This window comes from Carassius auratus, chromosome 18, assembly GCF_003368295.1.
Source record: "Carassius auratus strain Wakin chromosome 18, ASM336829v1, whole genome shotgun sequence".
Taxonomy (NCBI): domain Eukaryota; kingdom Metazoa; phylum Chordata; class Actinopteri; order Cypriniformes; family Cyprinidae; genus Carassius; species Carassius auratus.
In genome coordinates, this window is record NC_039260.1 from 20,539,775 (window position 1) to 20,567,671 (window position 27,897).

Here is a 27,897-nt window from a genome sequence, read left to right on the forward strand (position 1 = left end):
TAGAAATGTCAAATGGGGGGGGGGGGGGGGGGTAGAAAGGCCACTTTCAAAGATGATTAAGAGAATAAGAAATTACGGTTATTAATCATAAAGCTATAATTTAACTGGTTATGTGATTTTAACAATGGCATAAGATTCCCAGCCTTATGTATATGAAGTAGATTTTACTAGGTGATTTTGGTACACTGATATGATTATTGATCTTTTGTAACTGCATTCATTTATTTGAATCAAACATTTGACCTGCAGACTTTTAGCAGTTTTAATCTGTGTCTTTTCATTGATCATATCAGAGTGCCGTGAGATGAATTTAGTGTTGTAGTTATGTTAGTAGATGTTAGTAGTAAAGCATGCTAGCAACACCAAGGTTTGGGTTCGATTTCTAGAACACACATGCATCCTAAGTCACATTGGATAAAAGTATTTTAGATGCATTAAATGAGCTTCCAGTTTCTCCATGTTTTTATTTTTCATTCTGTTTTCATTGCTTTACAGTATGACAGATTACACCTGATTAAAGTAAGCATTTAATGTTGTTCTTCATTTGTTCCCTGGCCCTTAAACTAAGGCTATCTTAAGAGTTAGTTCATTCATGTAGCACCCCTCAACTATTCATCCAATCCCTTCCTCACCTCTGTCTCTCTGTCCACATGTATACATGAGAGACCTGTCTCACACCTCTTTTGAGATCAGATTAGCCTACATTAAACCATCCAATCCCTGAGCCTTGATGGAACAGAGCAGTATGTGTGTTAGCAGGTCTGTGTGAGTTGATCTATAGGCTTTAAAGGGTCATGAACGAGACACAACTAGAGCTGTGTGCTAGCTAATCTGTCAAAGTAGTGCACACACACACACACACACACACAGCATGTTTGAGGTAGAAGGCTAATTGAACGGCTTATCGGCTGACACACACTTCTAGTCGCATTGTCTGCTCACCTTTAACCTAGACTATAAAACAAGGGACCCTGTTATATGTCATTTCTCTTTAAACTAATATAACATAAGAGTTACTGATTGTCCCTGCCTTAAGTTATTTTCCTTACATTTATTTTCATTTAGGTGGTGGTCTGTAGTAAAGAAGATATGCTTATTTTAATCAAGATAAGTTTATAACTATCATGCAGACTGTTTTTGTTCTATCTCTATCTCTTCCATGTCTTCCTGAGTTGTTTACAGGGCCTGTAATCATGCCTTCAATGACCCCATGAAATGATTTCAATGGGTCTCATTCATGAAACATTCGTAAATATACGAGTAAATATCTGAGTGATTTGCGCGTAAAGAGAACTTCCCGAAAACTCTTCTCCTGATTCACAAAAACTTCGTAAAAGTCAGATGTGATAGTGAAATGTGTGTGTGTGTTAATGAATTCCAATCAGTCGTAAATGGGACGCGCGTGCACGCTCACTCTCAATTACCATAAATCACGCCCATTAAATCCGACTGACAACTATATATGAGCATCATATTATGACACCAAACGAAGGATTTCAACATGTCTTCTCAAAAGCGACTGAAAAAGAAACATTTCTCAGCTGCAGAAATTGAAGTTTTATTATCAGAAGTTCATTCAAAACGCCACATTTAATTTTCAAGCATACTAGTGGCGTATCAGGTCCTAAAAAAGGAAGTTTGGAAGCATATTACAGATCCTATTACTGGCTCTCATAATAAAAGTTAAAAGAAAAACCGTATGTAATTAATATATATAATATTTTTTTTCAAAATGCTGTGTAAATATGTACCCGATTAAGGTGAATTAAAATGCAGCCGTATTAATGAGCAAAACGTTCAGACGTTAAACGCACTATATTTACGCGTGGCTGGGAGCAGGTGTAGATTTCTTTCGTACCAACTAAGATTTGGAAAATAGGAACGTTTTAATGAATCCGAAAAAAATTTGCGCCAAAACCACTTTACACGCGATTTACACAAAAATTCGTTCTGCTCGTGTTTCATGAATGAGACACAATGAGTGCAAATTTATGTCCTGTGTTGATGTGCATTCATGTATAAGCAGGAAGTTTGGGTGGGATATATCAAAGGGGTTTCCTTTTAGTTCATATTTAGACTAGAAAGCCATATTCTACATAAAAAGTGCCACTGTGCAGTATAAAATCACAGCAACTTTGCAAAATAGAAAATTCATAATTACAATAAATAAAGTCACATTGCAAGATAAAATGCCATAATTATGGAAAATAGTCAAATTGCGAGAAAGGAAATCACATTGCGAAATATGTTTTTATAATGTAATTATAATAGATAAAGACACTTTGCCTCATTCATAAAACATGAGCAGAGCAATGTTTTTCTGTAAATCGTTCGTAAAGCCGTTTTGACGTAAACTTTTGAATTTATGAAAATGTTCGTATTTTCAAAATGTTAGGTGATATAAAAGAAATGTAAACCTGCTCCCTGCCATGTGTAAATGGTGCATAAAATGTTCTGTGTTCTTTTTGGCAAACTGATGACACTGAATTGTGATGCATTGCTGTAATAATTACCTCTTTTTAATTTCTAATTATTTTATATATATATATATATATATATATATATATATATATATATATATATATATATATATTGTCACTATTTACCCAGCCGTAAATAAAGGAGGGGTGGGACAGTACCTAAACATCCTACTTGTACAATGACAGCCAACAATGATGAAGTCAATATTACTAGTTACTGCTTCATTATATTTATTACAATTCTTAAAAATTAGATACTAGTAGGCTAATATGTTGCCGCTGTTAATATTCCATACCATAGCAACTAAAAAATGCTGTGCCACCAAAGCGTTCTTAAGCGCCACCAGTCGGTCATTTTAAGAAGAACGCCTGGTATTTTTTCAGCTGGCTAAAAACTCTTTTTGCATTTATGCAATATATATGGAGCCCAAAACTGAGAAAGTAGACCAGAATATTTCACTGTGTTCCTGGACACGCAATTTAAGTAGCTGTAATTCATAGGTGGGGATTTTGCTAATTGTGAATAAAGTCACACTGCAATATACACTCACTGAACACTTTATTAGGTACACCTTGTTAGTACCAGGGTGGACCCCCCTTTTGCCTTCAGAACTGCCTTAATTGTTCATGGGATAGATTCAACAAGGTGATGGAAACATTCCTCAGAGATTTTGGTCCATATTGACATGATAGCATCATGCAGTTGCTGCAGATTTGTCGGGTACAAACCCATGATGCAAATCTCCCGTTTCTCCACATCCCAAAGCTGCTCTATTGGATTGAGATCTGGTGACTGTGGAGGCCATTTGAGTAAAGTGAACTCATTGTCATGTTCAAGAAACCATTCTGAGATGATCTGAGCTTTGTGACATGGTGCATTATCCTGCTGGAAGTAGCCATCAGAAGATGGGTACACTGTAGTCATAAAGGGATGCACATGGTCAGCATCAATACTCAGGTAGGCTGTGGCGTTTAAATGATGCTAAATTGGTGCCCAAAAGGGGCCCAAAGTGTGCCAATAAAATGCCCCCCACACCATTACACCACCAGCAGCAGCAGCCTGAACCATTGATACAACGTGTGATGGATCCATGCTTTCATGTTGTTTACGCCAAATTCTGACTCTACCATCTGAATGTTGCAGCAGAAATAGAGACTCATCAGACCACGCAACATTTTCCCAATCTTCTGTTGTCCAATTTTAGTGAGCCTGTGTGAATTGTAGCCTCCACTTCCTGTTTCTATCTGACAGGAGCGGCACCCGGTGTGGTCTCCTGCGGTTGTAGCTCATCTGCTTCAGGGTTCAATGTGTTGTGTGTTCAGAGATGGTATTCTGCTTACCTTGGCTGGAACGAGTATTTATTTGAGTTACTGATGAATTTCTATTATCTCTAACCAGTCTGCCCATTCTCCTCTGACCTCTGACATCAACATGACATTTCCGTCCACACAACTGTTGCTCACTGGATATTTTCTCATTTTCTGACCATTCTCTGTAAACCCTAGAGATGGTTGTGTGTGAAAATCCCAGTAGATCAGGAGTTTTTGAAATACTCGGACCAGCCCGTCAGGCACCAACAACCATTCCACATTCAAGCTCACTTAAATCCCCTTTCTTCCTCATTCTGATGCTCGGTTTGAACTTCAGCAAGTCTTCACCACATCTAGATGCCTAAATGCAATGAGTTGCTGCCATGTGATTGGCTGATTAGCAATTTGTGTTACCAAGCAGTTGAACAGGTGTACCCAATAAAGTGGCCAGTGGCCGGTGAGTGTATAATCTCATGACTCATGACTGCAAGAAATAAGGTCACAGTGAGAGAAGAAATGTCATTATTAAGATAAATAAATTCACATTGCGAGATATAACATCATAATTATAAGAAATAGTTGTAAGGGTCTTTTTTAAGTGAAACAACATTCAAGCTCATCTAGACTGAGCTAGACTGTGTTGGGTTATAAATAGACTGGTAGTGATGTCAGTTCACCCCTCTATACAAACACACCCTTAGAAGTGTCTTTAAATGTATTTTGGTTTATAGGGGTGTGAATTTGTCTTTATCCAGTGACGTATCAGCTTTGAAACTGCTCATTTAACCATCTATCTTTGTTTCACGCTATTTGTGGAAAGAAGAAATGATGTACACAAGTGTAATTACCCGGTGAAGGGAAATATCAGTCTAGCACACTTTACCAGCTGCAACATGACAGGCCCTCGGCCAACCCTCACAGTCTGTAAATATACACTCGCTGTGAGGGGCGTATGCAAATAATGTTCTGCATACCTACTGTTTTGCTCTCCTTAATATGGTAATTTTCTTTTCCTTCTCTTTCAGAAAAGCCAGAGCTGGTACAACGTAAGTCACACTTTATATTAATAATGTGTGTGTGTGTGTGTGTGTGTGTGTGTGTGTGTGTGTGTGTGTGTCTGTCTGTGTGTGTGTGTGTGTGTGTGTGTGTGTGTGTTTATGCTTGTACTAATGGTTGTGTGTCCACCTACCTTGAAATATAAACAGTCATCAATGTCACCACAAAGTGCATTCTTTGTGTTACTGTAACATGACATGTCTGGGGCAAGAGGACAGGATAATTTAATTAAATGTATTAATTAAATTTCTTAAGTATATAATTACCTATGTATTTGTGTGTCAGATATGAACGTTGACGTGTTTGTTCATCAAACAGTAGAATTATTCTGTAATGATTTACAGATGTGTTGCTCTTTCCTCTGACATTCATCAGTTTGGCTTCAACTATTATCGACTCATGATCTTGTTATCAGTTTCCTCATATTTTACGTCTGTGTGTCAACGTGACTGATAACAACCATCTGCGTTCTGTACATTGCTGTGTATCACAGTGTCAGAATTCGAATGTTTCTAAAATGTCAAGTTGACAATTCAGTATTATCTTACATGTTTTGGCATACATATTTAATATTACCTATTCCCATTAAAATTGCGTATTTAAATATGAACATTTGAATATATATTACTTGGTACTCTGAGGTGCATACCGAAAATGTTATCATGGTACTATTTAATACTTTACTTCAGGGTACATTTTTGATGTTGTATAATTAATTATCATTATAGCAATACAAATATGATTTTCTCTTCAAGTGTTGAATTATTTCTAGACCATTAGCCACAACAGAGCGTAGTTTTACACTAATCTTTCAATCACATTTCAATCACATTATCTCCATCACTCTTTGCTTTCTTTTTCTATCTGTTGTTTTTTGTCTTTTCTCTCATTCCTTGACTCTTTCTCTTTAGCATGAGAGACAGCACATTCTCAGAGTAAGCATGATTTTACGTTCCACGTTCTGTTCTCTCTCACACCAGACATTCAGTTTGAGGACTGAATTGAGTATTAACGGCTTCTGTGTAATGATGGCTTTAGCATGTGTGTGATCATATAATGATGTCATCGGAGCAACCTTCCTTGATGAACTTTATTAAACTGAATGCAGAAACAGGATGCATTAATACCCCTTTGTGAAAAAGAAGTGCATTGTAGCATACTTTTAAAAAGAGTACCATACATACCATGGTGCGGCAAATAATACTTTAAATAATATATACTGTAGTGTGAACTGAATTCAGAACTGTTTTCAGACACTTAATTGCATGTTATTTACTATTAAATGAAAATGTTCTGTAATTGAATCACATTAGTTTAACTAAAGTGCTTTTTTACACACTTAAGACTGCAGTTCATCTTTATATGTAATTTCATTATTACTACACATGCCTTTGGAATATGGTTAAAGTGTTACTGTACTGATTAAGGTACAATAAAATATACTTTAACATCATTTATGTTGAAAAAAAATTATTTAAAAGATTTGTAAATACACCTTTCTAATGATTAAGTTGCAATTTAGTACATTACAGTTAAAAAGATAAAGTTCTTTACACGTGTCTTTTATTATGCTAGTCAACACTAAATCTTTTAATTTGACATTATTAAGAAATGCACTTTTAAAAACTAAATTTAAAACACTTTTATTTTATTAATCTTATATGATCGACAAGTACAATTTAAACAAACAAATTGTTTTAAGATTTGAAATACACTGGAAATGCACATTCATTACAATTATACACACTTCTTTTTCACAAGGGGCTGCATGGCGGCAGCATAAAAGAGTCGCAGTATATAGACTTCGCATCTTTTTGATAGGCTCTGGTTCATTGGTGTGATGTGATTGGTTGATTGCACTGCATATGCATGGATGTGAGTTTGATGCATATTAATTGCATACTGGGCAGGATCTCACACAGTGGTGTTGATGTTATATTTATTCAGTATGTTCAGAACATTTCTGATGCTCTGTCTGTGAAGTGTTTGTATGGGCAGTGATGATCTCCAATGGCCCTGAGAGCACTATGATTACATCTCAACCGTCATCATGTGAGATCTGAGCCCGACTGACCACCGGATTGAATGTCGGCTGCTGTGCCGTGTTGCAGTTAGGCTCCGGGATGTTTGGTTTACGAGAGAGTGCTGATTATTAACAGCATCTGACTCTTTATAGGAGCAAAGCTTGTATGAATTAGCTTATTTTAAGGCAGCAGTTTTAAAACAACTTTCATGTTTGATTTCTACAGAAATCAACTCATCAGTGTAGTTTTTTGGGTTTAACTTAAACTCTTTGGTTACCAACATTCAAAATGTATTATGTGAAAAACTTTGGGTTGATGTCTATTTAGGTTTGAACCCCAATGGACGTTAAAGTTGGGGAGGTCTCCAAGGTGTACTAAACCAATGCATGGTTCTTAATCTAAATGGCAGCCTACATGTGCAAAAACATTTTTCTGACTTTAGATATACACTGAACAAAATTATAAACACAACACTTTTGTTTTTGCCCCCATTTTTCATGAGTTGAAGTCAAAGATCTAAGACTTTTTCTATGTACACAAAAGGCCTATTTCTCTCAAATATTGTTCCCAAATCTGTATAAATCTTTGTTAGTGAGCACTTCTCCTTTGCTGAGATAATCATCCACCTCACAGGTGTGGCATATCAACATGCTGATTAGACAGCATGATTATTGCAAAGGTGTGCCTTAGGCTGGCCACAATAAAAGACCGCTCTAAAATGTGTAGTTTTATCACACAGCACAATGCCACAGATGTTGCACGTTTTGATGGAGCGTGCAATTGGCATGCAGACGGCAGGAATGTCCACCAGAGATGTTAATTTCTCTACCATAAGCCGTCTCCAAAGGCATTTCAATTTGACAGTACATCCAACCGGCCTGACAACTGCAGACCATGTGTAACTACACCAGCCCAGGACCTCCACATCCAGCATCTTCGCCTCCAAGATCGTCTGAGACCAGCCACCTGGACATCTGCTGCAACAATCAGTTTGCAGGACCAAATCATTTCTGCACAAACTGTCAGAAACCGTCTCAGGGAAGCTCTTCTGCATGCTTGTCGTCCTCATCTGGGTCTCGACCTGACTGCAGTTCGTCGTTGTAACTGACTTGACTGGGCAAATGCTCATATTCGATGGTGTCTGGCACTTTGGAGAGGTGTTCTCTTCACGACTTCTCTCGTACGATTTTGTATGATTTGTCTAGACCCCAGTGATGGGTAGGTTAAGGGGACTTTCTTTCTTTTATAGAGCATAAAATAATATTTGTGACCCTGGACCATAAAACCAGTTATAAGGGTAAATTTTTCTAAATTAAAATTTAAACATCATCTGAAAGCTGAATAAATGAGCTAGTTGGGTAAGACAATATTTGGCTGAGATACAACTATTTGAAAATCTGCAATCTGATGGTGCAAAAAAAAACAAAATATACCTTTAAAGTTGTCCAAATGAAATTCCTAGCAATGCATATTACTCATCAAAATTTAAGTTTGAAAATATTTACAGTAGAAAATTTACAAAATATCTCCATGAAACATGATTTTTACTTAATATCCTAATGATTTTGGGCATTAAAGAAAAATCAATAATTTTGACCCATAAAATGTATTTTTTCCTGTTGTTACTGAAGACAGGTTTTGTGCTCCAGGGTCACATATTTTTGAAAATGTCTTTATTTTTTGGTCCATAGACTGGAAGTCAATGGTCATCAAAGATATATTATTCTGTGTTCAGTAGAAGAACAAAACTCATACATAGGATCGCCATGAGGGTGAGTAAATGATGACAGAACTTTCATATTTGGGTGAACTATCCCTTTAAGGTGAACTTTTGGCTAAATAAAAAACAATTTGAGTTGCAAGAGACTAACATCAACAGATCGCACCCCAAAAACTGTATATTTCACGCACTAGACATTTGTCTCTGTGACATTAGAAAACAAAGGCATCCCCTGATGACATTATTGGAGTCGTCACACCCACTCCTGGTACCAGCCACCGGCATCTCTCATTATTTACTCTTTTAGTTAATAAGTAACTGACTTTACCTACTCATCAGCAGGAGTAAACACACTCACACACATCCAGCTCTACATAAATCAGCAGGACACATAGAGCTGTTGTGCTCCGCAGTATCTGCTGAGGTTTCTGCTGGTCTGTAATGTTCCTGGCTATCTGCTTCTCCATTGAGAGTGACTATCCATTCACCTTTATGGATATTTATGCATAAGCGCTGAAGAGCAGGACTCCATTCTTAGCATTATGACTGCTGCAGATCATGTGTCAGTCTTTGGTCTTGGTTATCTTCAGGCACAAACGAGAGGGAGCAAGTGAGCATAGTTTGGGGTTGAGAGATGCGAGTGTGAATTCTACATTGGAAAGCATAAATCATTAGAAAGAGGACCTAAGTACCCGAGGATTTGGTGGAGAGTGTTTCCGGGTGGTCTTTGTTTGTCATCGTGGTCCATTTCAAACCTGTAGAAGATCTTTCTTCTCTGAAGTCTGACAAGACTGAATGCAAAAAGCAATAACATTTATTGTAATAAGAAGTATGTCTTTGATGGACTAAACTCCAGGAAGAACAATCTTTGAAAGACAACAACCAGCCTTTAATGGAGATATTAGCGGCCATTGCATACTGAGGTAACGATTATTACTTGCGGAAGTAACTTACATTTCCTTCTTCATAGGCTCTTTCAAGGCTCTTTATTTGTCATCGTAGTCCGATTCACAACTGCAGAAGACTATCTTTCTTCTCAACAACAACAGCTGCTGAATGCAGAAAACAAGCACAAACTTTGGGGACTAAGAAGAATCATAGCGTTGATTGACTAAACTCCAAAAAGAACGCTCTTTAAAAGTCAGCAACCAACGTTTCATAGAGATATTAGCGTCCACTGCATACTGAGATATCAATTGATAATTCCCTGTGGATCAACCCTACAGACATGCTCTTTAGATGCTCTTTATTTGTTGTCATAGTCCGTTTCAAACTTGTAGAAGACTTGGAATTAGAAGAATCCCATCTTTGATGGACAAAACTACAAGAAGAACATTCTGTGAAAGCCAACAACCAACCTGAAATTGAGATATTGGTGGACATTTCATACTAAGGTAACGAGTAACTTACTGTTCCTTCTTCATCATCAACTATCTGGTCACAGTTTTCACAGTCTGAAGAAGCATAAAGAATCAAGACGGACACACATACACACTCTTTCCCAGCACAAACGGTGGGAAACTGGAACAAACAGCAGCATAATAAAGCATCTGTCTGCAGAGGTTACTAAAGGCCACTTGCGTGTGAGTGTGTTTTTGCACTGGAATCATGTGGCGCTAGTCAGGAGAGCCCAGCACTCACACCCTGATAGAGGTCACACCCTGATGAACATCTGCGATAGCGTAGACGTATTATAAAGAGGTGAGTTAATCTACAGACTCACCCTTATCAAAAAAATATCCCCAGGATCTGGTAGTCTGAGCGGAGTGTCACTGAAGAACGAATTGATCCGCTGGCTGTAGTAAGAGACATGCACAGAGACATGGATTCATCACTTAGCTCTCAGGACGACTGGGACACTCTTATGGAGCTGGAGGAGGCTTTGGCAGCCTGGTTAATTCAGGGTTCAGACTGGGACCACAACTGGCAGTGGAGCCCGCGGGACGACCCGTACCAGGATGAGGACATACCTGCTGTGAGTCTGTATAAAGATTCCACAGAAGAGTTTATGACTAGTAAACTTAAATTTAGGGTACTCTGTCGGTAATAATAAGCCATATACTGCATTTTTTTTTTAGTTTTCAACCCAATTTTTATAGCTGTAATATACATTTATTTTATATTTTATTTCATTTACTCATTTTCATTTGATAGAAATGAGTAAAAACATCATATTAAATGTTTGCACTGAAGTATTTGAAGTGTATTTGAAGTTAAATACAATTATTTCATATTTTTAGGAATACAATATAATATAATATTACATAGAGAGTATGTAGAATTTGCTAAATGGGAGTTTGCATTGTGTAGATGATAAAATGAGGACATGAGAAACAAAATAATTATATTATATCATATTATATCATATATTTGCTTATTGTAATATTGTAAAAATGTGTTTAAAAACATTCAGTGTTGACAGTGTCAGTACTGTCTATACACGTTAACTTCATATTTTTGAAACAGAATTCAGTGGTTAAATAATATAAATTCTGTATAATTCTAAATGTATTTATCATATTTTGTTTATTTTTTGATCGCGCTTAAATGGCAAGAGTGTGTCATGTCCAATGTTGTGAATAAGAAAATGTTTTACGTGTTTGGTCTTAAGACACCTCGGGATTCAAGTTGAAGTGACTTTCCTGTCTATTCTAGCAGCATTTGTGTTTAAGGGCGGTTTGCACTCCGCTGTTACTGATGCCAGGTGTATATTCACTCATTAGCAGGTGTGAAGAGTGCGTTTGTGAATGAGAAGCAGTGTGACTCTACAGAGGGAAGTAACTCATTGTGGTTCATCTCGCACTGCTGCATGGCAAAACTAAAGAGAACGGATCTGTGAGAGCGGAAATGTTCTTAACGCACACTCTTTCTCGGTGTGGATGGACGTGTGAGTATGCGAGTGTTCCTCATCTACTGATTTTTGTGTTTTGTAGGTCCTCAGTCCTACATACAAGCAGCGTAATGAAGACTTCAGGAAGCTCTTTAAGCAGTTACCAGACACAGAGCGCCTTATTGTTGGTAAGAGCTCTCATGATTTAAAGGGGATTTCGTGTCTTCCCCATTAAATGCAAATGAGCTGGTGTTCCGGGGAAGGAGCAGAGCTTCAAGAGATCAGACACGTGGCAATAACGGCACTAGCCTTTGCAAATAAACACTCCACTATTAGTACAAGCCTGTTATCTTTACAAAAAATGCACTTGGTCAGTCATCTGATTGTACTGTGCATAAAAATGCACTTTATGAATTACACAGACGTGAGTACAGCACAATAAAAAATATGCCGTTGCATGCTATTACAGACTTTATAAGCCCCACTTGGGATCATTAACTAATTCTAGCGGTCGACTTCACATTGCTTTAAAATGCAATTTTTAACTCCCACTTTCCTAATGACAATCATTCTGGTGGCATTAGTTAAAACAGACACACAATGGTAGCTTTAGCAACATCAGCCTTACAGAGAGCCAATAAGGTCTTTCAGAAAGGAAATCAAGAAAACTAACATGTGATACTTACTTCTTCTGGAGGTGTAGGTTCAGGAGAAACTCTTGTGCAAAAACCCTCATTCACATAGCAGTCCGGTGTAAATGATTAGCGCAGACATGAACGAATCTCGGTAGTTGAGGGACCATCTTCTTCAAAAACTAAATTAATCCTGATTTCAGGAGTAAATAGAGAAAGCAATGTGGATTCATTCATCCAGCTACAGAACACCTAAAGTGCTCGGGAGACTAGAGGCGTTTCTCAATGTCAAGGATACTTCCTTGGTAGGACTGATCCTTCCAAGTCACTTCCTTCAGAGGCTAGGTGAGACTCCTCTTTAGCATACGGAGAACACATAAATGGAACAGGCTAGCAAGTGCACGTAATTGCGTCATTACGCCAATGAAAAGGTCTGTTTGAATAACGCTGTGAATGGTATCATTAAATTACTTTGGACAACTTAACTAGTTATTTATAAAATAAATGCCGTTGACGCAACCAATTGTTAAATGACAGGTCCGGTTCAGTTAACCATTTGTATTTGTATAATTTACAATATCAATACGGTAGTAATTTGTACTTATATTTACTACAGTTATAACAAATGTTTGGTAACGTAAATAAAAACCGTTAACGCTCCGACTACGTTAAAGTTTGACATTTTTTAATTTTTGAACTAACGTTAGATAGCAAAGCTGTGCGCATAGGATTGTGGGTGATTTGAGAGCGCGAAGGATACACATATGCATCATTTCCTGTGTGTGGGATATTCTTCGAACGAAAGACTCCTTGGTTGAAATTCCGAGGATCCTCGACATTGGAACAGTCCTTCGATGGATGTCGATGACGTAGCATCCTCGAAATACTGGCTTCCGAGGATCCTTCCTTGACATTGAGAAACACCTTAGTTTTATCTTGTGAGTCCTCTGTTTTATGTTAAGTGAAAATTCTACTGGAATATATTAAATTAAGCTGTAACTGGACTTTAAATTTATACTTTATAATTTAAAACATTAATTATAATTAACAAGTGAAATTATAATTAACTTAATTTAATAGTTAATTTTAATAGTTAAACTGTTTAAAGGTAGTTAATTTTATGTGATTTTCAACTTTTATTTCGAACTTGATGAATGCAAACTAAAATATTAGAAAACACAATTATTCAATTTAATGATGTAACAGGAGGGGCTTCTTTTGACCTTTGACCTTGTCCTGTCATTGGTAGACTACTCATGCGCTCTCCAGCGGGACATTCTCCTGCAGGGCCGCCTCTACCTCTCTGAAAACTGGATCTGTTTTTACAGCAACATCTTTCGCTGGGAAACACTGGTATGATTTACAGTAACTCCGATTTTTGGAGCTAAAGCCTCTAGAGAGATTGGCGAAGAGTTAAGTTTTTGTTGTTGTGTTTCATACAGCTTACAGTTCGACTGAAAGACATCTGCTCCATGACGAAAGAGAAAACCGCACGTCTGATTCCCAATGCCATACAGGTGTGCACAGACACTGAGAAGGTGAGAGCCTTTCAGATAACACAGCACATTAACATACACAGAGGTTGTTTCTTGATGTTCACCCCCTGCTTTTCTCTTCCCTTCAGCACTTTTTCACATCATTTGGTGCGAGAGACAGGACTTACATGATGATGTTCAGACTTTGGCAGAATGCACTGCTGGACAAGGTAAGAGCACAGTATAGGAGTACTGTATATACAGTATATAAAGTTTAAGTTAACACCATTCACAACAAGAAAGATAACTATAACAATAACTGTATCAGCATACACACCAGCACATTATTATAAGCACATTCCAGTTTTGTCATCTGCTGCTTTAAATGCTCAAGATTGGCTGTCAGTGGTTAAATTGAGCTGGAAGAAATTGTTTAAAAAGGGATTTGCATTGTTCACATTGGCGTCAGCTTTGAGTACCAGCAAGCACCAGCAGGGTATGGCATCGAGACGCAGCGTCTCGTTCCCTCGAGGAACCATGGTTACATGCGCAAACTAGAGAAATTCCTCTTCAGGAACTCGAGCTGCGTCAAAACGCTATGAGGAATGAGGTGCCCACGCTGCCAGACTACCAAATCCCTGCCTAGTGTGTATCTGAAGAGCACAGCTTAGGATGAGAGAACAGAAGCGCCTGGAGTAACTTGCATATCTAGGCCATAAAATCTTGCAAATGTGAAGGGTGTGGACCACCCCGCACCGTTGCAGATGTCCAGCATGGACACACCTGCTAGAAAGGCCTTGGAGGCTGTCATACCCCGTGTAGAGTGAGCCTTGGCTCCCAATGGCAGAGGAAGACCAGATGACTCATAAGTGGCGTTGATAGCCTCGACTATCCAATGACTGAGAGTCTGTTTAGATGCAGGAAAGCACCTTTTGGGGGGACCATAGCACACTAGCAATTGGTCTGATTTCCTCCACAGGGCAGCTCTCTGGACGTATGTGTCCTGCTTTCGAACTGGACACATACAATTTAGCTCTTTTGGTTGGGCTCCCAAAAGGGAGGAGGGCAGAAGGCCTGCAGCACTATAGGTTGTGGCGTGACAGAGGGAACTATAGGAACAGAAACTGCTCGGGGGTATATGAACGCTTTGGCCATGCCGGGCGCAAAGTCAAAATAAGTAGGGGCCACTGAGAGGGCCTGAAGATCTCCAACTCTCCTCAGAGAGGTGATAGCCAACAGAAAGGTAGTTTTAAGGGTCAGATGTGTGTCTGATATATCTTGTATTGGCTCAAATGGAGCTTTACAAAGAGCCTCTAACACCACAACCAAGTCCCAAGGGGGAATACGGGACCGTACTGTAAGCCTCAGCTCACCACGGAGGAAACATGAAACTAGGGGTGTCTTCCCAAAGACTGCGCCGGGGCCTTCAGAGACAGTGCATCGTTCTGTAGCCACATTCTCTCATCCCCACCATGTTGCCATAACAATCAGATTAGGGGACATGGAGGCGGGCTGAAATCGGGCATTTCCATTATCTGGCTATTTCTTTGTGTAGATCGGGAAAAAAGGGAAGGCCGGGCTTGGAGGTGTCTGACTCGCCCACAGAAATCGTTCATCGAGCTTGCTTTTCTGCGGTTCAGATGTTTTCTCAGTGGGCCAATCGATGTTGAGCTAGGCCACCATGCGAGTAACCACCTCTAAGAGCTCTTCATATTGCGGCGAGTGGGGTGGCAATCCCTGCCGACAGCCTTCACCACAGAGCGTGCTTCCAACCCCAGGGATTGGGTGCCGGATTTGGCCGAAGTTGAAGGAGATCTCCATCTCCATTCCTCTGCCAGATCTATTTGCGAACCCCATGAACAGCACTGCGGGGAATGCTGACGAAGGCTCCCTCATTATATATCGTGGGCAGGGAGGAACACACAGCCTGAAACGCGATCTGGATTAGCCTTTTAAATGCTCGGATTTCACCTTGCTCTTAGACATGTTTTGGAGCTTTACTGAAACAGACAACAGTAAATAAGACTCACAAGACAAACTGAGGACATTCACACAGAGAGCGCTTGCTGAAAGACGTGAAGCTGAAGCCAGCTGTGCAGCACATGCTTTTATAGCTTCCTCACACTCTTCCATTGGACAGATTACACAGGATATTCAGAGTCGCTCACGCTAAGTGCGTTCCCCATAGCGTTTTGACACAGCTCGAGTTCCTGAAGAGGAACCAGCTGTAACGCACAACAAATTTCAGACTTTGTCTGACAATAAAGTTATCATCATTGTTATCATTATGGTGGTGGTGAATTATTTTATTATGACCAACAACATTTAAACATGAAGTTAATAAGACATGATGTAATTCATTGCAGTGTAGACCATTTGTAGTATTATTTTAACAGGATATTTTGCTGGAGAGCAGTCAGTGAGCTTGCACTGAACTGAAATGATTGACAGCTTATGTGATTATTAAGAGGAAGTGCTATTTGTTTTTGAATCTGAAACTGTGGTGATTGACAGCAATAACCGTGCAATGAATGATACCAAAAAGAAAAACAAACAAACAAAATAAAAAACATTGGTACTGTATGCCAATTGTTCTGTGTAATGTGTTTCTTTGGTCTTAATAATATTATTAGTAAAATTAAGTGAAGTGACATTCAGCCAAGTATGGTGACCCATACTCAGAATTTGTGCTCTGCATTTAACCCATCCGAAATGCACACACACAGAGCAGTGAACACACACACACACACTGTGAGCACACACCCGGAGCAGTGGGCAGCCATTTATGCTGCGGCGCCCGGGGAGCAGTTGGGGGTTCGATGCCTTGCTCAAGGGCACCTAAGTCGTGGTATTGAAGGTGGAGAGAGAACTGCACATGCACTCCCCCCACCCACAATTCCATCCGGCCCGAGACTAGAACCCACAACCCTTCGATTGGGAGTCCAACCCTCTAACCATTAGGCCACGACTTCCCCGCTGGTATATAAGACCAACGAAATTAATTTTTTTATAATTGGGTCAAAGTTACGCACTGTTTTAATGTATTATTTACATGTAATTATTGGCATCATCCATAATGAATTGATAAATTACACTTACATTATTCTGCTTTCCTAAAAATGTGTGTTTTGTTTTCTTTCTATAGCTCATCTCCAAACCAATGTATACTTGACATTTGAGGCTATATAGAAAATCTAGAAACACTCAGGAAGAGTGTTTTCAACTTTTCATATAAAAATGTGTCATGCAGTTGTTTCTAAACCTATTCAAATTCCAAAACTTCCGATTCATGTGTGTATGCGTGTACTGTGAATTAGGCTGAATTTTGTCAGTACATTTTGAGCAACATTACTTATGTTATATGTGATGTTATCTAATAAAGTGTCATATACTCTATGTGCAGCCTCTCTGTCCTAAAGAGCTCTGGCACTTCGTACATCAGTGCTATGGAAATGAGCTGGGCCTCACTAGCGATGATGAAGACTATGTGCCACCTGATGATGATTTTAACACCATGGGGTGAGTTATATGCGCATGCTCTCATAGCCAACATATTCTGATCTTCAGATCATGATCAATGTTGCACATATATAGCAACAAAGTGTCCGCATTCTCTTTGTTCAGATACTGTGAGGAGATCCCAGCTGAGGAGAACGAGGTCAGTAATGATAACTCATCCAAGAGCAGCAGTGAGAACAAGCCAGACAACAGCTCTCCTCTGTCACACAAGAGATCCATCACACACTCCACCATCACCTCCACCACACCTCCTAGCAGCACTGATACACCACTGTCTGTGAGTATATACACTCTTGCACGCTTTCCCGGATGGTCTGATTAAGAGACATTGTTTGAAATAGTGCCCTCTGCTGGTGTTAGTTTGACATTGCAGCTGAGGAGTACACAGACTGCCTGCCTGATGGAGATCTGCTGGCGCTCCCTCTGCTGGCCGAGGAGGGGAACAGCGAGCCGGCAAGTCCTCTGGATCCTGTGCCACCACTGGCACTCGACTTCAACGACAATGAGGATATACCCACTGATCTCAGTGATTCCTCAGAGACAGATGATGAAGGTTTGAAAAAAAAAAAAAAAAAAATATATATATAATATATATAATATATATATATAATAATATATATATATAATATATATATAAATATATATATATATATATATATATATATATATATATATATTATAAATTATATATATTTGTGTATACTAAAAATGTCATATTTAATAATACAAAAATTCAATTTAAGTATTTTTTATTATTATAGGATATCATGTAATTAAAATAAAATAATTAAATGTGAAGTGCACACTTTCACATTATCGAAACCATTTTAAAAATGTTCCCAGTTTGGAAGCAGCTCAAAACAATCTTAATTTGTATCAATTTTATCAGTTAATTGTTATACCTTATTGCATGTGGATACATATTCTGTCTTATTCTGCAAACATAATTTGAATAGTGAACAGTGTGAGATTCTTCACATATTTTGATGCTTCCTACAGCTCATCTTTTTTGTTTGAATGTTTATTCAGGGGATGAGGTTCAAGCATTCCACGAGGATCTGAACGGCCGTCAGTACATTAACGAGGTGTATAAATTCAGTGTTGATAAGCTGTACGCCATCCTCTTCACCGAGTCACAGTTCATGACAGACTTCATGGAGCAGAGGAGATTCACAGGTCCGAATACTTCAGAAACATCATTCCTTTGTCTCTGAACTTTTAGAGAAATGCTAATAGAGTGATCTGGACATCTCTTAGGGAAGAGTATTACACAGTTGTTTGCCAAATAATTAAAATCAATTTGCATTTGAGTTTGCATCATATAATTTTATTATTTCAATTATTATATGTATCTATGAGCTAAACTTAACTATACAGTACATTGAGAATATTTAAGATCAGTTTTATTTTAGTATCATGGAGGATACTATTATAGTTTTTATACATTGTTTTTGTTTTTTTATTAAAAATAGTGATTTTGTTGTGTGTTTTTGTCTTTTTTTTTTCTTTTTTTTTAGTACTTAGTTATATATATAAACTGTTATATTATGTACATTTTCACAGATGTGGTGTATCATCCTTGGAAGAAGGAAGATGCTGGAAATCAGACCAGGGCCATCATGTACACAATTTCCTTGACCAACCCGCTGGCTCCTAAAACAGCTACAGTTACTGAGACTCAGGTGAGACAGACTTCTCCTCAGTACTGTTTGTGTGTGTGTGTGTGTGTGTGTGTGTGTTAGGGCTTGCATAGACTAGTCCACTAGTCGAGTAATTGACTACTTCAACCACTAGTTGGCGCTGTCAGAAACAATGGACTACTCGAGCATGCATTAACCATAATGCATGCACAGAGATTGCAAGTACACTTGAATTTAAGGTTCACAATACTTTGTGTAGCTGTTACTTTCTATGACTTTACATATTTTAATTTTACATGCAACATAGATAATGTAATAATTAGGGGTGTGCCCGAAGCAGAATACTTTATTTGGAATGGCACGGATAATGTCTTCAAAAACTGACAAGGAATAATTCTGCCTGAATATTCAGCTGAAGCTGGCACAGTCTAGTGTTCGCTAGATAACAGTTGAGGGGATCAGTGCAATATTATACACAGACCTCTAAAGTCACGTAATAAGTGTGTGAATGGAATGAATGCAAGCTTTATGAATAAAAAGAGCGCTAATCAAACAGCATTGCTGTTGCCTCTCTGTGCATCCCTTAAATATCAGAGCTAGGCAAGAGTAATATCACCTATAACAATACATCTTACACGTTCTATAATTGATATATATAAAGCAATGATTTAAACCTCAGGCTACGATATGAAATAAATGAATGGAACAAGCACAGCGCGCTCACCAATCAAACAGCTGCGTTTCGCCTCTCAGTCTCTCAAAAAACAAACCAGTTCTCTCTAAAGAGTAGGCTAATAATAAACTTAGATGCGGATACATTTTCTCTTTGGCCTACATGTTAGCATCTTTATATTTTGCTGGTTTGCCTGACACACAAAACACAAAAAGACTCGCTTAAAGAGTTCTGCGTTAAAATGTGCGCATTGAATTGATTCAGTCGTGTTCAAATGATCACTAAACGTTTGTCATGGCATCTCTCTGCTTGCATGATAAATATATTTTTAGAAATTAATAATTATTTTAGTTTAACGGTGATAACTACGGAAAAAAAGATGTATGACGTTCTATCCGAATGCAGATACGAATAATTTTTTCATTGTTACAGATGCAAATACAGATACAAATACTGGCTGTTACATGAAAATGTAAAAATCATAATTATGAGGATTTTTTATTTTTTATTTTTATTATTTACATATGTAATAAGGATATTAATTAATAACCGTTTATTGATAAGAACTATTTCATGTGTTTCATTTACAGTAGCATGAACAACAAGTAGTCGAGTAACTCAAGTATTTTTTAAATGAGTAATCGACTATCAGATATCAGTAGTCGTGCAACCCCTAGTGTGTGTGTGTGTGTGTGTGCTTTAATATTAATATTTTTTATGCAACTTCTCTCTGAACTAGACTCTGTATAAGGCCAGCCAGGAGAGCGAGTGTTACATCATCGATGCTGAAGTCATCACTCATGACGTGCCGTACCACGACTACTTCTACACCCTAAACCGCTACATGCTGACCCGCGTGGCCAAGAACAAGTGTAGACTGAGGTACATTTTGTGTTTTTTTGTCATGGTCAAAGCCAAACAGAGAGAGGCAGGTGAGACTGACAATAATGTGATTCATTCGGCCTTCAGGGTTTCTACAGAGTTGAGGTTCAGGAAACAGCCGTGGGCGCTGGTGAAGGGTTTCATTGAGAAGAACTTCTGGAGTGGGTTAGATGAGAACTTCAAAAGCCTCGGTAAGACAACCGCCCAACCTCACAACCTCAGCCATCTAAAGATCCATCCACAACAGTATTGTGTCTCATCTACAACAATGAGCTCCATCCAAAACAACATTTAACCCCACTCACATCCATCTTTGTGCACCACCTACAACTTTCTTCTGTTTCACTCCACATTTTCCTGCAATCGCTCGAACCACAAAAATATAAAGCCCCATCCACAACACAAAACAACAAAATTGAGAAACATTGAGCTCTGCCCACACCAATATCAATTCCCATTCACAATATCGAACTGCAAGCACAATATTAAAGTGCACCCTCAGTATTGAGCTGCACATACAATAAAATGTAATTGCTCATAACAATATCAAGTCCCACCCTCAACAGTATTGTGCTCCGCCCACAACTACATTGAGCCCCAGATATAGAATTGTGCTATAATATACAGTGACCCCTATAAATACAACTAATTATATACTCTAACACTTGACAAGAGACAGAAATGTAGATGTTTTTGGAGGGATGCTCATTTTTAAATCATACCCTATTTATTGCATCAATGTTTGTTAATACTTTACTATATTTATTGGGGTGAATAATTTTATCAGTTGTTTATTATTCATGCAACCATACATATTGCTGTTATTGTTTTTATTTATAACCATTATATGGCTGAATACTTTGTCTAGCACTCTTATGAATGTTTATAGCATGATTTGTGAAAGTTTAACTACTATACTGAATGACGTAGCATTGACTTCTTAATGGCTAGTGTTTGAGTATTTCATTTCATTCTGTGCCCTAAATTACTTGTTCTACAGATCTCTGCACTAGTGGTAGACGGTGTTTTGATAGTGTTTGTGACAAGTAATATAATGTTTTACCCTTACTGAAAGTCATAGCTTGTCAGCATTATCCGGTCCCAGGACATTTTTTAGATAATCACTGACCGTCAGCTCCAGTGGCGCAGAAAATAAACCGTGTGTCATATATATTTTGATGTGATTGACCGGGTTCGAATTCGTCTTTTGGCTTGAACTTTTTTCTCCCTTTTCAAATCACATCAGAAAAGCATTTATTTTCAATGAAAATGAAGTAAATAATCAAAAGGTTGAAAATAAAGTATTGGGTAGAGTAAGGGTAGGTGTAGGGAGGGCTTTATTGTCCCAATGTGGCGGCATCCATTTAATAATTTGAATTAAAATTTTAATATACACTCATTAATTATTGCATACTGTTTTATAATGTATTACAATACTGAGGTGCAGATAATAGCCACTATTTGCAATAAGTAGGATAAATAGCAGAAAATCCTGCTATTTTAACATCTATAGCTATTTGCACCTTTTTTGATAACTGCCAGACTAATGCCGGCGATTCAATGTTGTCAGATATTGCTATTAAAATAAACAAAAACCTATAAATAAATAAAATAAACAAAAATTATTTCAAATATTTTGGAAATTAGATAAGATAGTTATCGCTGACCCGAAACCACAACTTCCTCCTTTATAAAATGTCTAAAGTGTCAAATTAACTGGAAAAACTAGTCAAAAACGCTTATAATAGCTGGATCTGGCAACAACAAAGCGTTCACTTCAGAAGCGTCTCGCAGAGATCATTTTCATGCCATGGACGCTAAACATTATGAATTATACATGCAGACATTCATATAAGGAGTCTAGCAGAAAATTAGTCAATCAGACAACAAATTTTATTTTTGAACATGAAAAATTTACAGAGGTCCGGACCTCATAGCTGGATACATTCATGGCTGGAAGCACAAAATTAAACTTCACCCCCAGTACTGAGCTCCACTCACAATATTATCAGGTCCCACTCTCAACAATAACATGACATTTAAAAACACAATAACATTATCAAGTTCCACCCACTACAACATTGAGCCCCACCCACAACTTTCTTACACTTCACATTTTACATTAAATGTTGTGCAGAATGTTTTGTTGTCACCACTTAATATGACTACTAGAATAAATCAGTATGTGGTACCAGTATCCAAGTGTTGCTGTTTTGTCAGAACTGGAGTTAGGAAAGATGGAGGACGCTCTAATGGAAAGCCACAGACTGTCTCCTAAAGCTAAAGCATTGAAGAACTCCACCCTAAGGCGGAGAAAAAGACCCCCCGCCCACCTGCGCACGGCCCATCTAGATGAAACCCTCAGTCCTGTGACCACACCAACAGACGAGGAGGTCATCCACCGCATCAAACACGTGGCAGGTGAGTTCATGCACATCCACATATTATGAAAACACAAAAGATATTAGGTTTACCGTATTTTCCGGACTATAAGTCACACTTTTTTTCAAAGTTTGGCTGGTCCTGCGACTTATAGTCAGGTGCGACTTATTTATCAAAATTAATTTGACATGAACCAAGAGAAAACATTACCGTCTCCAGCCGCCAGAGGGCACTCTATGCTGCTCAGTGCTCCTGTAGCCTCTCCCTGAAAAGATAGAGCGCCCTCTCGCGGCTGGAGATAGTAATGTTTTCTCTTGGTTCTTGGTTCTAAATAAATGCGACTTATAGTCCAGTGCGACTTATGTTTTTTTTCCTCATTATGGTGTATTTTTGGACTGATGCGACTCATACTTAGGTGCGACTTATAGTCCGAAAAATACGGTAAATTTATAGGACTGGTTTCATTTTCATGTACTTGCCCCACAGGTTCCACTCAGACCAGACACATTCCTGAGCACACACCAGGGGGCGGGATTTTCTGCAACCTCTCTAAACCACTCCTCATCATCAGCTTTGTGTAAATACTACTTCAGTATTGTTTATACTCTTCTAATTAATACTAATATAGTTTTGCTTACTTTTTAAATATTTTTATAAATGTGATTTTTTTTTCTTTCTTTTTGTTGCTTTTGCCTCTTGTGGTTGGCCTTAGGATCTGTATAAGGTACATTCCTTTATATATCCAATTACATATCCATTCAGAAAATCCCATCTCTACCCTGTCATTCTAGTCTCTCAGTGCCCCTCTATCAGTCTTATGCTGCACTTCAATCAGTGTGACAAGTCTGAATTTCCAAATCCTGTTTTAATAAACAGTGGGTATATCTCATATTTGACTTTGACTGGAATGCAGCAAAAGTGTCTGTTCCATGTCTACTCATCACAAATCCAGCATTTCTCTCTTTTTTTTTTTTTTTTTTACTGAATTTGTCCATGTGCTTTATTTTTTAATTTGTGTCTTTGTTGTTCCTCTACAGTCTGGTGCTACTTGTGTTTTTGAATGTGATGCTGTTCTACAAACTCTGGATGCTGGAGTATTCTGCACAAAGCCTCACCAGCTGGCAGGGCTTACACCTACATGAAAGGTACAACACATACTACAGCTGCTTCACACCTACAACAATATTAAGCCGAGTCCCACCCACCAACATCACCACCCACCCAGGATGGTATTAAACTCCACATCACACCTAGAACACTATTGAGCCTCACCCACATTTGTGATCTCCTTCCACAAAATCAAGATCCACCACAATTATATTGACTTCCACCAGCTTCATCCACACAGCCAAGCCACGTCCACAACAATATTGATCCACGCCCATAATTATGAGTTTGCCCCACAACACCAGTACCCACCCACAATAATATTAAGCCCCACCCACAACATTTCAATGTCTAGATTGAGCCAAACATCCCACAAGATCAAGACACACTCATTATGTGGTTCAACTAGGAGAGTTTGATTAGAAAGTCGTAATTGAGGAAGTCTATCAAACCCACCCACAATATTATTAAACTCCACCTATAAATGAATCACGCCCGTAATTATGAGCTTACCAAGACCCACCAAAAATGAAACTGAGCTCCACCAACAACAGTGTCAAATCACCCCTACAACAATATTGACCATAATTATGAGTTTGTCCCACAACACCAGTACCCACCCTCATTAATATTAATCTCCACCCACAACATTTTAATGTCGCTATTGAGCCACACCTTCCACAAGATCAAGACACACTCATTACAGTATGTTGTTCGACTAGGAGAGTTTGATTAGAAAGCGGTAATTGAAGAAGTGAAGTCTATTAAACCACACCCACAATATTATTAAACTCCACCTACAGCAATGCCAAGCCACACCCACAACAATACTGAGTCATGCCCACAAAAATTCAGAATCACACAAGCCACACCCACAGTTGTGAGCTCCCCCCACAACATCACAAGCTCCAGTTTGGACTGCACTCGACCCTGCTGATTTTGAAATGTATTTAAGTGTCTATACATTCCTAAAATCGCTTAACAGACCTGTGTAGATGACTGAGTTGGGGTGTGTTTGTTACCATGTGGTTCAGCAGTAAACTGCCGCAGACACAGATGGAATGGGCACAGCTCCTGGAGTCCCAGCAGCGCTACCACGACGCTGAGCTGCGGAAATGGAGAGAAATCATTCAGTCTTCAGTACTGTTATTGGATCAGGTATAAAATATGTTTGCATACACGCTGAAGCGAATTTGATTGAGCTTGATTGTAAAATGACCGCGTCTGTGTCTTCACATAGATGAAGGATTCTTTACTGAGTCTACAGAAAGGTGTGGGTCTGCGAGATTACACCTCAGACTCGGATGAGAAGAGGAGTCGATATCACTGACACTTACCCTCCAGGCCACCAGGGCGCGCTGTGCAATGTAGAGCTACTTATGAGAACGAAAGGGCCCAAATGTTTGTGTATGACTATGCATACTACACAAAAAAGACACTTGATAGAGACCAGAAGAAGAGGAGATGGACCAGAAACTGCAATCGGCCAATCCAAGTGGACAGCAAGCCCACAGGAAGTGGGGCAGTATCTGTCCCATGGAATTGTGGGATGGCATGAGCCTGAATGGGCTCATCACTGTTCCAGCTTTCTTTCAGGTTCCTCTTTCTGAGGATGTCACTGTTTGTAAAGGAACGGAACTGACCTGATAAAGAAAACGAAGAGCATGCTTTTTATTTTTCGTAGCCCTCCTTTCTTTTGAAGTGTTTTTATTGGTACAAAGAATGAGGAAAATTATCTTTTAGCTTGGTTCTGACCTTTAACGGCACAGCTGCCCTGTCCCTTTGCCCATTTGTGAGAGTTTTGCACAGAAAGCTTTATGAAATATAGTTCACTCAAGGCTGGTTTCCTTGATAATTCTGCGAAAATTATTAAGAATGTTAGAACTAGTTTCCGCAAAAGGGCCACTTGCGCTAAAAACAGAGACCTTGCATTTCTGTGAAGCGTTAACCATTATGCTAAAGAGTTTTTACTCCAGAGAAAGACTGAAAAGGGACAACGCAACCAGAAAGATGGATAAACATTGTTAGTTTTTGATTACTAAACTGTGATATCACCTGCTTTATTTGAAGATGTAGGAAAATATGTTTGAAATATATACTTTATATATATAGAGAGAGAGAGATCATTGCAGATATTTATTGTTAATTTATCTACATAGAACACTTATCAAAGCTCTAAAAGGAAAGAGTTTATAATTATTAAACTGCGTTTTATTCAGTGACACGCACAAGCACGTTTGAGACGTGTCCGTGTGAACGTGTGTCTCGTATGTTGATCTGTGTCTATTTTGGTGAATGTAAGAATGTCCGTGTGATGTTTTAAATCATTCCACTTGTACGTCTTGTGTCTTCCTCCCGGCACATGGAGCCAAACTGCCTTTTTCTTGCCCAGCAGCTCAGTCCACTGGGCATCTGTTTACACATCCGCCTGGCTTCAGAAACCGAGCGGTTAGAAAATGACTATCCAGCTCGGCTGAACCCACACACACGCATGCTTTCTATGCTGTGGCACCATTCCTGTTTTTATTTAGCATGAGGTAAGAGTCTGGATGAGGAAGCATTGCAGGAAACGGCACTGAACTCGCTTCACATTTTAATTGAACCAATTTTTAAATCAGTCAAATAAAATGAAAGTTATGCAAGGTGGTAATGACACATGTGTGTTAGTTTTTATTTTATTTTTATTTTTTTTACAGAGCGTAAGTGCTCTAGCCTATAAACCAAATATAGTATTTATGGATGGTGGAATTTATTTATATATAACATAAAATGCAATGATTCCCCTTTTTATGCAGACAGAGGACAATGTAAAAAAAATATGTCATGTGAGAAGACATGAAGAGAGGCGACACTTTACATCCAGGCATTGTAGGACAAAGTCTGAAATATGAAATATATGTTTGCTGGCACATTGCTGGTAGAATATAAGATAATATTCCAGCTACAAACCACATGGTGTTGTATTGAATGTATGTTGTTTTTCCCCCCAGAAATGAATCTGCTATAATGTAATTTTGTGTTCCACAGTCCAGCACTTTGAAATCTGATGGAGTTTTTTTTGGTTGGATCTTATGAATCCATCTTTAATGTTGCTCTGTGCAGTTTTCAGAGCCGTTATTTTATTCCAGGATGCAGTTGAACTACTGAGATTTTAAGTTTGACAGTTTCTCCTACTAGTTTATTCACTGTTTTAAAAAACTTCAGTTTTAAGGCATTATTTTGGCATTAGAGTGCATCTGTATTGGTTGTTAGGTTTGTGTTCTGCAATATGGATTTGATTTCTCTTTTTTTTCATTATGTGTGTTTTAAGAAAAGAAGAATTGCTTATGGTTTTGTATTTTAGAACTGAAAAGGAAATCACTGTCACAATCATGTTCACTGTACTGTATGTGTGTAAGTGTGTGTGAATGCCGCATGTGAAATTGTGTTTAAATTTGTTTTCTTTGTGGACCACCCTTTTTTTTTTTTCTGCTACACACGTGACTCCTCCCGAGCAAAAAAAATCATAATTAACCCTCAGCCTGATCGTTTTGCTCATATGCAGTGACTTCTTGTGATGTATTTGACCAAAGATTTGAGTTTGCATTTTGCAGCTGAGAAATGCGTTGCTGTTATTAAAGATGTTGAGCATTTGTGATCAAGTATTCAGACAAAAGACACACTGTTTTAAATTATATTTCAAATGTTCATATCACACTCCATTCATTAAACTGTGCTATGGGATTAGTGTCTACTGATGTCATTTCCACTGTACTGTACCTGTGCTGTAGTTCCATGCTCGACATGACAACTGTATCCAGCAACAAACTCTCTCACAAATCAACTGTTTTATTTTCCTGAAACTGTACTGATTGATTTCGGTTGGTCTCATAACTTAACTGGTGTAGCAGTGACTTAACTGTATTTTTTTTCTTCTTCTTTCTAGAGCTGTTTTTATCTCTAGACCAGGCTGATTTGTACATGTTTCCATATGCACTGTATGTATAAGACAATATGTGCAGGGTTCACTGAAATAGGAAGCAGAATTGTGCTGTGCACAGTTTTCCATTTTTCCAACAAATGTGTCTAATAGAGACTCTGAATCAGTGGCTCTGATCTATGTGAAGCAGACAGATTACAAATAATAAGAATAAGAATAAAACAACACTGGGAAAATACTTTGTGAT

At 38.4% G+C, this 27,897-nt stretch overlaps 1 protein-coding gene across 21 annotated transcripts in view; it reads left to right on the forward strand.

Moving 5' to 3' along the window:
• LOC113118627 (GRAM domain-containing protein 1B-like) overlaps positions 1-27,658 on the forward strand; it is a 133,988-nt gene extending 106,330 nt beyond the window's left edge. For 5 of the 21 annotated variants that reach the window (XM_026287937.1, XM_026287936.1, XM_026287943.1 and 2 more), the window contains 20 exons: positions 496-519; positions 4,817-4,837; positions 5,759-5,782; positions 11,525-11,609; positions 13,303-13,406; positions 13,496-13,591; positions 13,678-13,758; positions 16,932-17,047; positions 17,153-17,324; positions 17,408-17,600; positions 18,077-18,223; positions 18,611-18,729; positions 20,100-20,242; positions 20,330-20,433; positions 22,463-22,663; positions 23,111-23,201; positions 23,337-23,348; positions 23,662-23,769; positions 24,766-24,889; positions 24,972-27,658. In XM_026287937.1, coding sequence (XP_026143722.1) covers positions 496-519; positions 4,817-4,837; positions 5,759-5,782; positions 11,525-11,609; positions 13,303-13,406; positions 13,496-13,591; positions 13,678-13,758; positions 16,932-17,047; positions 17,153-17,324; positions 17,408-17,600; positions 18,077-18,223; positions 18,611-18,729; positions 20,100-20,242; positions 20,330-20,433; positions 22,463-22,663; positions 23,111-23,201; positions 23,337-23,348; positions 23,662-23,769; positions 24,766-24,889; positions 24,972-25,061 — 2,055 coding nt within the window. In that variant the 3' untranslated portion in view covers positions 25,062-27,658. The remainder of the gene's footprint in view (positions 1-495; positions 520-4,816; positions 4,838-5,758; positions 5,783-11,524; positions 11,610-13,302; positions 13,407-13,495; positions 13,592-13,677; positions 13,759-16,931; positions 17,048-17,152; positions 17,325-17,407; positions 17,601-18,076; positions 18,224-18,610; positions 18,730-20,099; positions 20,243-20,329; positions 20,434-22,462; positions 22,664-23,110; positions 23,202-23,336; positions 23,349-23,661; positions 23,770-24,765; positions 24,890-24,971) is intronic. The other 16 variants (XM_026287950.1, XM_026287951.1, XM_026287955.1 and 13 more) reach the window with 10 other exon arrangements.
• Positions 27,659-27,897: the final 239 nt, after the last annotated feature.